Genomic DNA, 16,011 nt, shown 5'->3' on the forward strand with positions numbered 1-16,011 from the left:
GGGAGATCCTGAGAAGGGGGGGTTAGGGAGTTAGAGGGGAGATACTGAGAAGGGGGGTTAGGGAGGGAGGTCTTACTGTGTGTGTGTGTCTTACTGTGTTTGTGTGTGTGTGTCTTACTGTGTGTGTGTGTCTTACTGTGTGTGTGTGTATCTTACTGTGTCTGTGTGTGTCTCACTGTGTCTGTGTGTGTCTTACTGTGTCTGTGTGTGTCTCACTGTGTCTGTGTGTGTCTTACTGTGTCTGTGTGTGTCTCACTGTGTCTGTGTGTGTCTTACTGTGTCTGTGTGTGTCTCACTGTGTCTGTGTGTGTCTCACTGTGTCTGTGTGTGTCTTACTGTGTCTGTCTCACTGTGTCTGTGTGTGTCTTACTGTGTCTGTGTGTGTCTTACTGTGTCTGTGTGTGTCTCACTGTGTCTGTGTGTATCTTACTGTGTCTGTGTGTGTCTCACTGTGTCTGTGTGTGTCTTACTGTGTCTGTGTGTGTCTTACTGTGTCTGTGTGTGTCTCACTGTGTCTGTGTGTGTCTTACTGTGTCTGTGTGTGTCTTACTGTGTCTGTGTGTGTCTTACTGCGTGTGTCTTACTGTGTTCATAGCTTATTCAGTTATTGTAATAAATATTTTAGCCCATTTTTTAGCTCAAAATATTTTTTCCTTTTTTTTCTCCTCTAAAATCTAGGTGCGTCTTATCAGCAGGTGCGTCTTATAGAGCGAAAAATACGGTATGCACTCCGAAGCCTTGTTCATTTTGTTCACTTCTGTGCTGTGCTAATAGTTATTCAGGCCTTACTTATTCAAGCACCTCTACCAATGACGTAGGCTTGAATAACTTTATTAAACAGCACATAAGTTAACAAAATGGACAAGGCTTCGGAGTTTGTAGTTTGTAGAGGTCTGGCCCTCTAAAACCATTCCAATTTCTCATGTGGCCCCATGGGAAAATTAATTGCCCACCCCTGTTCTATGTAAATATTTAAAGGTGCTGACCCAGAATCAGCGCTTACTTTTATTTTCTTCATAGTGTACGTTGTAAGCATTATTTATGTATATATAATGCTTGTTATATATTGTATTATGCATTAATGCTTATGTTCTCAAGGATTTACTGAATCAGACCCAATTTGTGCTATTCCTGCTGCATACAAAGTGGTGCTAAAATGCTATCAAACCTTGTATATTTGTTTTTCTTAAATGTAAGTTTAAATATTGTATACCTAGGATCAAGAAAACAAGCAATGACAGCCATTGTACAGCGCTGTAAAATGATAATGCTATATAAATCAATAAGTAATAAGTAACGATGACAACTTATATAAACTGTAACAGTAAAGACATCAATGTCGAGTTATGAAAACTGACCTGATAATATATATAATAATCTGAAACTAGTTTATTACCCAAATATGCCATATTTCTATGGTTTGCTATATTTTGCGGATACTTAACAATGATCACTGCACAAACGTGATCTCCAGGTCCAGGGAGACAAAATGCTACCCTTCCAAAAAATAAATATTAAATAATATTAAATAATAATATGAGGCTATTAATAATATTAAATAATAATGATTCTAAAATAGAAATACACTGAATGAATGTATGGCATCACATTTTGTTTGTTGTAGTGTTTATATTAACAACAAAAGCTAAAATGTTTTCTTTATTGGGACTGTTATCATGAGGCATAGTGGGTGGTTAAGGACTAATTGAAAAAAAAGGATTATTTAGCTAAATAAGAAAACAAAGGATTGTCCCAAATTACAGAAAAGAGTAACAAGATACTGATTAAAATCAATTATTTTCCTTATTATTGGGAGGGGTTGCATCTTTTGGAATGTATTTCACTATGGCTTGGGCTAAAACATGCATTAAAAATCTCTAGGAAACATTTTCGATTCCTTGGCGGTTTTGCGGTAAAAAAAAAATGCCCCACGGGCGTGGTAAGCCTCACTTGTTTAGACTACTGTCTGACTACCGGAACCAACCCATCAAGGTTCCAGTTTCCGGGTGTTTCGATAGGTGATACACATGCTCTGTTGCTAGGAGACGTCTGGTCCTTATTGCCGGACTGCGTGTGACCCCGGAGCAGCTGCCAGGATGCAGGGGGAAGAAGATGGGCTGTCTGTCACCATCGCACATATTGTACAGAAGCTGAAGGGCTCTAGTCTGCACTGCCAACTGGAGAAGGCGGCGCGGGTGAGTCGGTGAGCCGGCAGCTGTCAGGGGAAGCAAGCCTTGGGAGGGAATGAAGGCGGGTCAGGCAGTAATTCACACCCCTGGCAACCATGACATATACATAGATACCTTGCTGCTGGTGTCTGTATGAATAAAGATGAGTGACATGTCCCGCTTTACGCCTTTTTAATCCCCGTGCCCGGGCACAATGGCTGTCATGCACTGTTTTACTGCCCCTGTGTTAGCTTCCAGAATAGGACAATGACGGCTGCTGCCTCTACACAGGCTATCGAATTAAATCCCCTGCTTAACCCTGTAATGCTTGCTTTGGCCCTCACTCTGATAAAACCCCCCAACTTGTTCAGGGTTATAAGGCTGTAGTCTAGTTGTGTGGTGGATAATTATAGGTTAACTCCTTCTACTACTTCTCAATGAGGGTGACATTATTATTTCTATAGCACCACCGCATTCTGCAGTGCTGTACGGTAGATATTGAGTCTCACGCTTTGCCTTTAATATATGTCCAAGAGTCTGATGTGGTATTACCACATTGGTAAAATTTTTTTGGATACCATATATTTTAGGTGTTGCTAACCTGTAAGGGCTACCAAGGAATATAGAGTTTTGGTCAACATTATTGGTGCTCTTGAATATTTTGTACGTCTTGTACAATATCTCCTGAAAAATGTGTAAGGAAAGTTTGATACAGAACAGCACAGGATAAAACGATAAAAAAATAAATCCTATATAAATAAAAATAGAGTATTAATACAGAAGTCTACCGGAAATGCGGTTGTTTCTCCCGCCTTCCTGACCCACACAAGAATATTCGCTACCTTCTTCGCTGACCCCTTCTGTGTCCCACATCTCCTTTTCCACAGCTCCTCTTCCTCCTCTTCTCTTCCCTCTTTGTGGTCTTCGGTCTTTTATCTTCTATCTTTGTCCTCTTCTCCCCAGTATCATCTCCAATAACCAGGCCTCCAGGAACATTTCCTCAAAAGGGTAGAGCATCCGCGCACACCGTCTTCCTTGATAGGAGGAACAAGGAAGAGGCTGTCCCGATTGGGCACTCCATGGCTCTGCCCTTTAGTGGAAGTGTACTTCAAGATGCCTAAATATTGCAGATGGACCCGTGTTTCTGCATCTCTCTTTCTACATGAATCTGTCTTCATCATTCTGGTTTCTTGGAGTACTTCCTCAAAAGGGCGGAGCTACAGCAACTTTTTGAGGAAGCTCTGCGGGATGGCTGGTTAACATAGTTGATCCCAGGGAGAAGGTACTTCTGTTAATGTCCGTGCACACAGGGTCCAATTTGCAATAATGTATCTTTTAGAACTTTAACAAGCCAAAGCTAACACTCTTTTTACCTTGAAATTACATTTAAGCTAAATTGATTTTGACAGTGTACTTCGTGTCCTTTGAATCTGTCTTTTGTGCAGTCTGGGTCCTTCGTGACAAAGCACATCCATGTATAGGCTCACGATGCAATGCATTTGTGACAATGCCTGTACATGTACGGGCTCCCTGTTTGGCGGCTTTGCAGCATCCATGGAAGCCTTACAAGTGAGGCTAGCCAAGGATACTGGGAGGAGAGCCCTCCCCCCCAAAAAATGGCCACTGCCGAATTGGACAGCTAAAACAGAGCTTAGGGAGTGATCACCAATCACTTCCTAAGTGAAATCCGCATTGCTGTAATGCCTCAAACAAAAAGTGCCATCAGTGTGTGACATTGCTGCCACTCACAAGTTGAGGGCACCAACTGAATGGCTAACCAGTACACAGAGGGTCTGTCCAAAAAGTCCAATTATATTTATATATATATATACATATATATATGTATATAAAATATAAAAAAATATTTTTTATAAGCAAGTCCAAAAATTAGTGCTATAAATTCACACAAATTATTGCATGGAAAGAGTTACAGTACTTGCATTTAAATGCCCATGGGGTGTCTAGTTTAAAAAAAAAAATGTGTGATTTCATGGGTAAATCGAATTGGCCAGGCTCAAAGGTGTCACAAAATAGAACATGGGCACAGACTGGCCAAGATGTCGAAATTCCAAATGTGACCTTTTACCTCCCAAACAACCTGACAAACCCATGCATGGAGGGTATCACTGTACTCAGGAGATGTTGCTGAACACATATTGGGGTGTTTGGTGACACATAACAGGAGCTGTAAATACATACTTAAAGACTGATGGTAGAATTAGTGTATGAAAATAGTTAAAATACCAGCATTTCAAATACCCTGGTGGGGGGGGGGTATATGAGGTAAAATGTATTTGGCGACTTTAAAGACTCACTGACAAGACATCAAAGGACTAGGTGCCGACTATGGTGCCGATATTTCATCAAAAATTACACTGATAACTATAAGATAACAGTTTGACTACTTCATTAAAATGTTTACAGTTTAATTCAGGTTCATTAAAAAGTATTAGTCATTTACTCTACATCTAACGCAAATGCCCTGTTTATACATGCATGGATAGCACAGTCTTCCTTTTGAAATGTTTGCAGAGGTCGGAGAGGTGGAGCCTCCAGAGACCACACAAGCAATGCTTTTATATGCAAAAGATTACATAATGATGTTTGGTATTGTTAACTGATGGCAAACAGAGACAGTTTTCAACCTCTAGACTCTCTGAGGATGAAATCATGAAACTTTTCTCTTTTTTGAAATGTGTTTGTGTGGTTTGTGAGAAAGAATACACTTAAACAGTACATTGTCAATGATAAAATACTAAAGGACTAAACAATGTTCGATAACAAAGACTGTCATGACTAGTGTGTATCTCGGAATGTGTCTGATAATTGGCAGCAGGATAATCATTGTATAATGGTTACCAAAACAATCAAGCTGAAATTAAATTGTTGCGATACTTTAGTAGAACTATCTTAACTATGGACAAAATTGTATCTGTCTAACACAAATAAATACAAACTCAGATTGATAAAAAAAAGACACAATGACAGTAGTTAATGTTCTTTTGTGTATATTCATATCTATTGTTATGTAAAATATTCAGTAAATCTTTTGGAATATTTTGTATATAAACAATGATAAAGAGTGTTATTATGAAAAATTCTTGTGTGATTATGTATGAAATATGGTTAGTACCATGTTGGCTCTGAAGGCCCCATTTTAGGGTCAAATAATTAGAGGATAATGCAACTCTCAATAGTACCTTCATGTAGGCCTGTTTTAATACACGGTGACCCTCATCAAATGCTGATTCAAAACTTCTCAATATGACTATGTGCCACTGCCCCTATACACACACACCACAGCCTCTGCAATTTATCCTGATGGCAGAAATATTGATGTGTCTTCCATGGCACTGATCATTTTCCTGCTTCAGAGATCACTACCAGAGTATTGAGGTCTTCTGCATCTAAATTGTTTCCTGGAACCCTCTGCCTTTGTTAAAAGTAGAAAGTCCAATTTCTAACCCGCTTAATCCTCCACCGTTGTGTAAAACTGTCATGGAAGGGTTGGCGCAGACTGACTGTACCACTTTTCATGTCTGATGGATGTAGTTGTGCAAGAGAAGCTCAAGAAATACTCAGTTTAATGCCTTCCAGTTTTCCCTATGAATGTCAAAATTAAGTTCTTGTCATTGTGATGTTCTATGGATGCCAACAAAATACCATACAATAGACCATACCATTCCTGAAATACCTGTTGTATTTCATTGCACATGGTAGTAGATTCCATGATATAAAAAATATACATTCATGGTGTCTCCATGGTTCACATTACATCGTATTGGCAGCTTTTATTTATACACAAGTCCCATCACTGTATTGTCCTTTAATATACAGTATGTATAGAATATCAGTGCCTTTTCATTGTGAAGGGACATTTTTCATGACTTTCTTAAGAACTAAAATCTCTTCCCTTAGCTACTTTTCCGTCTCCAGCTTGATAACTCTTCTACAGTAAATAAAGATGTGGTCTTAACACTGAATTGTAAAGGGACAGCATGTATTTTCTTAACGTAATACATCTTTTCATACATGATATCTGAAAGGACTTTTAAGCTGCACACTAGAATGTGTATGGAAAGCAAAATCGATTTGGACAAAATTTTCTTTTAGTTTCTGCCACATTGGTTTTCCGCAAAAAATGGACAGCCAGACACAAGCAGCACCTTGGAGCAGGACGGAATTTCTCCCATATATATACTTTATTATATATATTTTAGTTCATGGTTTTGTCACCAATATGTGTTTATCAATGAAGAATAATACATTTTATGATATAACGATAATAAAAAAAATTAAGTTTGGCTGGTTAGCGTAAATTGGGAACTGTCTTAAACTACTCATGAACAGGTTTTACATTTTAAACAACTGAAAGACGGTCACACTGTGCACAAGCTCCGTAGAATGCCTCTTTTTGTCACCAATATCAATCAAGATGAAGAATAATATAATATAAAATAGATTATATAAAGTATTTTGTATTGTCTACAAATTAGAGGTTTGGCTGGTAATGTAAATGGTCTTAATTAGGGCTGAAACAATCGATAAAATCGATAATCGATAATGAAAATCGTCAATGATTTTCATTATCGATTAATCGAATCGATTTTTATGGATTATAAAAATTATAATCCGACCTCAAACAGAGATCGGATTATAACACTAGAATCCAGATCCCCCGCAACGCTGCAGGGGACCTGGATTCCCCTCACTGTCGGCCGGTCTCTCACTTCCGTCTCTCTCCCCCTCCCATACACCCATCTGACTTCTCCCCCCTCCCATACATCACTCTGCCTCTCTACCCGGCTCCGTTACCGACTTCATAGAAGCCTCAGCGTAAGTGAAGGGCAGTAACGGAGGCTGTCTGTGCGCATCGTTTAGACCCCCACCGGCTGACAGAGGATCATCCTCTCTGTCAGCCGGTGGGGGTCTGCATCGCACAGACAGCCTTAATATGGGGCCTTAATAGTTTATTAAGGCTATAGTTACGTTAATAAAATTCTCTTGAAGTGACGTTTAAAAATGAATTGGTAACATTTGTAAGCATTTAATAATAATCATAACATGTCATAGTCTTATATTGTGTGTTTAATTTGTTAAGCTAAATGTACACAGTATATCGATACATAAATACATGGTAAGAGGCTATATGTGTAGCTGTTCATTCCTTACACAGACATAAAAGGTCGGCAATAATATCGAAACCCTCCCCTTCAATTACAACATCAGATTTCAAACAGCATCACAATCCTTTCCTTTTTATTTGATTAAATGGTGTAAGTGGAGCAGAAATTTGACTTATAGGACCTGTCATCTTTATATATAGGCTTTGCCTAAGGAAATGACTGAAATGTATTGCTAGCTAATAAGTGAATGGTGAAGGATGTATAGGATATTAATCTGACATGTAAAATCTTGTGCTCGCTGACATCTGTATCTGTACGAACATGTTAAATGCCTTCTATTATTCTTTTCCAAGCTCACACATTTTATAGTTCAGTACATGTGATGTGCTTAACTGTTAAAATTTTATATATATATATATATATATATATATATATATATACACACACGGTAAGTGGGATGAGGAGAAGGAAGAGGACTTCAGGACTAGGAAATAATTGGTGTTAAGGCTTTGTGGTTATCTGTAAGGTAAAGATGTATTTTATTGTTAAACTAATCTCTATATAAATTACACTGTTAGGTGTAATATAGGTAGTTTTAAATGACTGAAGGTATAATGATAAACTCTAGTTAATAGAGCAACTTGGTTTTAAGATTTTTAATTATACTTACAAATTATCAATTTTGAGAGCAACTGGGAAATATATTGAAGAAGAAAGCTAAATTTTCAGGATTAAAGATAAATATTAATCTTTAATTCTTGTATTAGTCTGCATTTTTTAAATTGTATATCTTTCTAAAAATGGATACACTATATGACCAAAAGTATGTAGACACCCATTTTTATTATTGTGTTTAGGTGTTTTAGCCACACTCATTGCTAACAGGAGTAAAGAATCAAGCACATTTCCATAGACACATTGGTAGTTGAATGTGTTGTACTGAAAAGCTCAGTGAATTTAAATGTGGCACTGTCAAAGGATGCCACCTTTGCCACAAATCAGTTCATTACATTTCTGCCCAAATTCACTGTAAGGGCTATTATTGTGAAGAGGAAGCATCTAGAAGTAACAGCTCAGCCACAAAGTAATGAACGGTGCATGCTCACAGAGTGGAGCTGCAGAGTGCTCAAGCATGTAGTACATGAAAATCACTTGACCTCTGTAGCATCACTCTCTACAGAGATTGAAACTGGTTCTTGACGCAACATCAGCACAAGCACAAGTCTGTCGGGAGCTTTATGAAATGGGTTTCCAAGTTGAAGATCACTACGCAGAATGCCAAGCATCGGTTGCAGTGCTGTAAAGCACACCGCCACTTTACCCTGGAGCAGTAAAAACGTGTTTTCTGGAGTAATGAACCACACTTCACTATCTGGAAATCTGAGGGACGTTTGTGGGTTTGGCAGATGCCAGGAGAATGCTACCTACCGAAATACACAGTGCTTACTGTAAAGAGGAGGGAAAATGGTTTGAAGTGAAGGGTAATTTTAATGCTTCAGCATACAAAAGCATTTTAGATAACTATGCTTCCAACTTCCAACGGTTTGAGGAAAGCACTTCCTGTACCATCATTACTGTGCACAAAGCAAGCTCCCTAAGGACATGGTTTGACGAGTATGGTGTGGAGAAACTGGCGTGTCCTGCACAGGGCTATGACTTTAACCCCACTGAGCACCTTTTGGGATGAATCAGAACACCAATTGGGGGCTAGGCCTTCTCGTCCAACACCAGCGTCTGATCTCAGAAATGGGTTGTATGTGGATGATGTACTTATATCTCTCTATGACCCAGAGTTCTCTGATTCCGTTGACGAGGGAAATTCATGATTACGACCTTTATTTGAACTATAGGTTAAGCATAAGTCACAGGCAATGAGTATAGCCATCTCAGATGAGACATCATATAATTTTCAATAGGAAAATAACGGACTCCGCTATCTGGGAGTTATGACCTAAAAGAATCAACATTATAGTTGATGCTAATTATTCAGTATTACAAAAGGAATTGCTTTGCCATATAGGAGACTGGAAGGACCTCTTTGTCTCTTGGCTTGGGAGGATGAATATAGTCAGGGCGTATATAATACCAAGATGGCTATACTTGCTAAGAATGCTCCCCATCCGAATTCCTCTTTGTTGAATTAAAATGTTCCAAACACATATAGAAAAATGTGTTTCTGGCTGGGAAGAAACCAAGAATTGCTAGGGGGGTATTATGCACTGGCCCTAAAAAGAGGAGGCTTGGGAGTGCCAAGTTGTAAGAGGTACGTACAGGCGAGAATGCTCTCACATATTGTAAAGGTACAGTATGAGCAGAGTAAAGCAGAGGACTGGCACTATATTGAGCAGAAGATAATTGGAGTAACCAGGCTGGAATGCGTGCTGTGATTTCAACAAACTAGAATAGAAGCACTAGGGGCATGGCATGCTAATGACTACTAAAAGCTACATTGAATTCTGGCTTTCCTTTAAAAAAGAATTGGATTGAAAGATGGTATTATAAAGAGTACCTCCCTGGAGTTCTGCAGAACAACTTGATTAATTTAAGTTTGCACAAATGGAACAATTATAAAAGATGTAGGGTTGAGGACTTTGAGGGGGAATAAAATCAAATCTTTTACACAACTGGCGAGTGACTTTAAACTACCATATAAAGAATATTTGAAGAGGATTTAATATTACTTAAGTACACATGTTTTTCAAATTGAAACTGATGATGCTCGCCATCAGATTGTAGAAATGTTCAAAAATGGGTCAAGTAAGAAAACTTTAAAAACGTGGTATGTTATATTGCAAGTACTATGACCCCCTCTCAAAATAGCAGCGCTTGAGTCTTGGCAGAAAGAATTACATATAAGACTGGAATGTAGGCAATGGATAGATAGCATGGGTGCTACATCTTCCTGTTGGAGATGTAGCTTACGTCTGGGGTCTTTTATCCACATATATGGTGGGACTGTGAAAAAGTGAAGCATACCTGGGAGGAGCTGTTGTAAGTGCGTCTTGTAGTCTGTTAGTTTGTTGTTTCTGCTTGTGTGTAGGGGTGTGATGCATTACTATTACTAGGTATATATCAAGGGCTATCTGGCAATTGGCTAATTTAGTATATTGTTAGATTTTCTTCACTATATAAAAAAAAGTCCACTGAAGTTGGCTGATTAGGCACAAATTCCCACAGGCACACTCAAATATTGTGGAAAGTCTTTCTAGAAAAGTGGAGGCTGTTATAGAGGGGGGGCAACTGCATAGCGATACCTGTGGTTTTGAAATGGGATGCTCAACAAGCTCATATAGGAATGATGGTTATGTGTCCACATAGTGTCTTACAGTAGCCAGAGAGCTTACAGTAGCTTGTGTGGTACCTGTTGAACACCTTTGTCTCCCCCATTCCTCTCCAGGTCCCAGAGATAGGGGATCTGGTCCTTGTCGTTTAGTTGAAGTCTGTACATCTGCTGGTTCAATCCTTGATGAAACAAAGCAAGAATACCCAGCGAATACTATTTAAAATCACCTACATCTAAGGCCTAAATATTGGGCATTCCATCACAATATATGGCCATATATTGGTGAGCCCACCACTATGGCAATGTACCCAAAGTTTGGCAAGCCCTATTTATTTTTTCATGGCTATTTTTCTTAAGGAGTTGAATCAGTAGGACTGTTTGCATTCTAACCTGAAAGAGGCTCTCAAGCTATCACACTTAGACATAGATATTGAGGATTCAATCAAACTATATGGCCATATATTGCTTAGCCTGCCATTATGTCCCTCACACTGTGTATCAATTGCTGGTGTCATATCCTGGAGCTCAGTATCTGTGGGTGGCTTGCAGTGTAAAGACATGTAGATACAATATAGATCTGAGCCTGGATTGCAGTTGCAGGTTTTTGCCCCTAGACCTAGTTGTCCCTGGCCAAAATACTGCGCCATATGTTTGTATGCGCCATGTTTTGACAATTAGTTTTTTATCTACTTGAATTCTGTACTTTACTATATGTTACATAATCAGTGTATGCTATACAGTGTTAACATATATTGTATTCTTTATTTAACAGGGGAGTCTACACAGGCCAGATATTAAACTGGAAACAGTTAAGGAAGATATCAAAGATTTTCTAAAAGCATCAGGTATGAAATCTGACAATCATGTTTGTTTGGGTCGGAGGCAGCCAACCTGCAGCTCTTTGGCTGTTGATTAGGATCAAGGAAAGTTTAGCTAATCTATAGTATCTGAACAGGTAACTCCATGAAATAGCTTCCAATCCAATAAGTATCTGTGCTGCTATTTTAATTACGGCCTCTAAACATTGCTCATCATTTGTATTGAATTTCTGTATGAATGTAATCTCTTTAAGTACCTACATTTTTCCATCGTATCTCCTCTCTCTCTCTCCTCCAGGCTACATATTGAGATCCCTTAGTATGTCCTGCAAACCATTTACCATTTTAGTAACCCTCCACTGAACTCCCTGCAAAATGTCAATATCCTTCTGGAGATGACATCTCCAGAACTGTACACAATATAACAAATGAGGTCTGAACAGAGATCTGTAAACTGGCACAGCTGTTTCCCTGCTGTGTTTTCCAAAACGTTTGCATTGTCTGCTTACCTTTAAGCCCTCAGAAATTATTATTCCCAACTCCCTCTTTTTCTCTTGTCGTTAAAAGAACAGTGCTTCCAACACTAGTTCTGATCTCTTTTACCCTAAGAGAGCGGCCATGTCAAAATGTATGGAGATAGCAGATAGATGCATGTACAGGCATAGCAGAAATGTAATGTAGTTCCTAGCAGGGAAGTAAGACCTCCAGAAGGGGCCAAGAAGGCCACTTGGTGCACACGTGCTCTCTTAGAAAAGGACACAAATAATATTTGCTGCTAAGATCATTTATTTATCACTAGACCTGCACAAGGTAGTCTTTTTTTTAATAATATTCTCATGTTTGTCAGTTATTTAAATGTAGGATTAAACAACTGCTTGCTTTCCTATGTTAAACATTCCTTCATTTAATGATTTTTTAATGCTTTAATAACAAGAATACTTGTCTTTGACACATAGCCTGATAAAAGTGAAGTGCCTGATAAAATGTATTTTGTTTCCTACATTTTTACTAGGCTGGGAGAAGAAACTTCAGAACGCAGTTTATCGTGAACTTAGCCTGTGAGTAAATTCAATAAGACGAATGCTTCCCCCCACATATTCTGTCCATGCCTTGTTTTTAAGTATTCCATGGGAAATCACACTATTTATGGATGTTTAGCAACCAAACTCTAATGTTCAGTAATTAGGCCATTCTTTCTGAACTGTATGCTTTTTAATGCTATATAACAATGTTTTTACTCACTTAGTAAATGTCTATCAAAAGAGAAAATTCCAACCTGTCCCTGTAAAGCGTTTTTGTTCATTTTATGAGACCCCTCACTCAGATCCCTTTTGCAGATATTCCTATATGAAACACTTGGTTCTAACCCATTTTGGGAGATGGTCTGTTTAGTAGGACTAATACTGGTAGGATTCAATACTGAATAATGCCACTATGTAAGAAACCATTAGGAGCTCCCATTGCCTTTCTGAGCTTAGAGCACATCATTATTACACTTTTATCTTATCTTCCCATAGCGGTACAAATTAGGCAAAATAAAGGCTTGTTTGGCATAATATTTGTAAGATGAATAAAAAAGTACCTTTAATGACATACACAGGTAGATGTTTGCTTTGAGCTATGTAAAAGATATGATTTTATTCTACAAATTCCCCACAAACTTCCATACTGTGTTAGTGTCTTTTATCAAAAAGCTATGCTCCTTTTTGTTTTAAGGCTTCCTGGTCCCTGTCATTCACTAGCACCCGCTGAACACATTAAAGAACCATTGCCATATATAAGAAAAGCACAGGTAGGTGATTTTTGTGACTGGTAGCTGTTTGCTTTGTGTATTAGATCGTTGCTGTAGTGATCTGTGAGTTTTTCTCATGCAAACATAGTATAGTATATTAATATACTGTATATTTCTATATATTCTACACTTGCAATCAACAAGACTTTGTGGCATAATTTTTATTCCTTCTGTGTAAAGTGAAAAGTTGGGACTAATACACAAGAAGACTTGATGCCCTCGATTACAATGTATGTTTTTCGTTGTCCGTGGAAGAGCCCAAAATTGCAAAACCGGCTATAGCTCACCAATTTCTTTCTATATTCATCCTAGCCAGTAACGTGCGGACACTGGATGTTAAACCAATCTCTAAAAAAGGAGGTTCCTTGTTTCGCAAAACAAGTGCATTACAAATACAGTGTAATCAATTGTTCTGGTTGATTCCTATAATTTTAAACTGTGCCTCTACCCCTTTCTTGCCCGCACTTGCTAACATAAGAAGGAGCCTTGTGGGCGTCCCACCTACCAGCTCAGCTCACTGGACAACTGGTTTGCCAACTGGACACCAGCTCTGAGCCTTGGCATGTGTCTAAAATGTTTAAACACCGAAGGGGCTTGTATGCATTCTTCTTGAATATTATGCATTAGGCACCAACAGATAAATTAGTATGAAGTCAGAAGGTTCCAAAACAATGTTGACATGCAATCCATATTTTTGTAAATAAGTGTCAGTGTATGACCATTTGGGTTCAATGCATCCCATTTGGTAATTGTTCTGTCTCCTTGATTTCAGGCAAGCTGGGAGAAGAGAGTACTTAAGAGTCTGAACAGCATGTGCACAGAACTTAGTATTCCTCTTGCACGGAAGGTATGTTGTGTGTCTTGTTAGTGCTGCAGCTGAACCTATACTATATCTTTGCAAGGTAGAAGACTACAAATCAACATCACATTATATTGATTTAAATAAAGCCAGCATGTATTGTATAAATTGTATATTTCTAATATAAGAAGCCACATGCACAAATTGAAAGCAAAACATTTAGGTAGGGTGCAAAAATGAACTGTAAGTTTCCCTCAAAGGACCACATCAATGTCTTTCTGTATTGCCCATCTGCTCAGACGCTTAGAAGCTCACAATCCATTAGATCACATGTAAAGTGAGCTGCCTCTTTTAGCAGGAGTGTGTTTCTCTATTAAAAAATGAATCTTTACACAGTGTAGTAGACCACCTGTCAAGCACAGAGATGAAGGAAGGGAACATTAATACGGATATGGATGGGAATATTTAAGTAATAATGAGCATACGTCCTCATTGAACCGAATTTTTCTTAGTCTGTCATTTCCAGTGTTTGCAATGTTTTTTCAAGCAGTTTATATCGGAGTCCTACACAGAAGCAGAAATGGCCATTAATACAGTGTCCTTGCTTATAAACCATATGACTCATCCTCCTAAATTAATATTTTCCAGAGACCAGTAGATGAGCAGAAAGAGTTACTTAATAAATGGAATGAGATGGGAACTGATGAACCAGGTATGAAACAGAGTTATGAATTTTCTGATAAATATATATATTATTAAAGGGAAACTATCATGAACAATACATGGCATGGCATATGTTAAAGTTCACACTTACCTTAGAGGCATTTGTATGCTAAGCTGGGAAATATAAGCCTCTTTCCCCTTGGTAGGGTGGCCAACAGTTTCCCACAATAAGTAGCCATGATGTCCTCCAAATCAAGTAGTCAAGGTATTTATTTTAGGCTTTACTGGTAAGGTAAGTGCATATTTAATATTTGTCTCCATAGATTGTTCACGGTAGTTCATCTAAGCTAGCAGACATAGATCTACAAATGGATATAGCCAATATATGATGCTAAAGAATAATGTATTTTGGGTGTGCGATTCAGTTCCAGTGAAGATAATATTTAAAATGAAACTTATGCAAAGGAATCTGATATTTATATAGGGAACACAGTATAGTTGGTACAGGTTTGTTTTAAATAAGATATACAGGGCTGTACAAGTGCATTAAACTTGTCCTGGTGTTGGCTCCTTATTACCTCCAAATCAGTTAGTCAGTGGCAGGAAAACACTTGATGTGTTTTGTTAGACCCCTGAGGAACCCACGAGCCGGGGGTGGACTGCGTATACCGTCTATGCTCACTGGTTAGTAGGAAATCTGTTCTGCCGAATGCATCCCCTGCAAGCCAAAGATTTTGGGGACAGGGGAAGATGGCAAGTGCATTAGAGGGAATTCTGATTAATCCATTTATGCATTTCCAACAGTAAAAAATAATTTAAATGACCCACAGCTGTATACTATTCATTAAAGTGCACATGGTGGCTTTAGTGGCCATTTAATGACTTAAAAAGGACACAAAATACCGGTAATTACAGTTTTTTTTGTTTTAGTTTCTGTGGTTGGAAAAGTGGACCCAGCATGTCAGGACATACCTTTCTCATGGTGGCTCATCAGGGTCCCTTATAAGAAACGCATTTTTGTATTTGAGTGGGGCTGCTGATTGGCCCCTAAGCCTTTCCCAGAGGACTTGCTGTATGTCTCCTCTTGCAGTTGAGATCACAGTCACAGAGCGATTAGTAGCTTCTTCTCGGCAATTGAAAAGCAAAAGAAAATCTGATTGCTGACAAAAGACAGACTAATATGGCTACCTGCTACCATGATTACAATTCTCTATGTGTATAATAGCCTTGGGAATTGTTGATCAAGCTGACAGAGCTTAAAGTAAGGACCATGCAATCCCCTGATCAATCTGATCTGGCCCCTGTCCTGCCTGTAGCCTACAAAAAAATCTGTAATGCACAGCGTAAATTAAACAGACTGAC

The 16,011-nt window shown here is 38.5% G+C and overlaps 1 protein-coding gene across 1 annotated transcript in view; it reads left to right on the forward strand.

The window, feature by feature from the left end:
- The first annotated feature begins 2,096 nt into the window (after positions 1-2,096).
- LOC149281339 (TBC1 domain family member 19-like) overlaps positions 2,097-16,011 on the forward strand; it is a 60,017-nt gene continuing 46,102 nt past the window's right edge. The window contains exons 1-6 of the mRNA XM_089499419.1: positions 2,097-2,195; positions 11,350-11,422; positions 12,408-12,453; positions 13,112-13,187; positions 13,960-14,034; positions 14,635-14,698. Of these exons, the coding sequence (XP_089355545.1) occupies positions 2,097-2,195; positions 11,350-11,422; positions 12,408-12,453; positions 13,112-13,187; positions 13,960-14,034; positions 14,635-14,698 (433 nt within the window). The remainder of the gene's footprint in view (positions 2,196-11,349; positions 11,423-12,407; positions 12,454-13,111; positions 13,188-13,959; positions 14,035-14,634; positions 14,699-16,011) is intronic.

Source organism: Sceloporus occidentalis, unplaced genomic scaffold (genome assembly GCF_023333645.1).
Source record: "Sceloporus occidentalis isolate IW3139 unplaced genomic scaffold, rSceOcc1.0.p SCAF_135, whole genome shotgun sequence".
In the NCBI taxonomy this organism is placed as follows: Eukaryota; Metazoa; Chordata; class Lepidosauria; order Squamata; family Phrynosomatidae; genus Sceloporus; species Sceloporus occidentalis.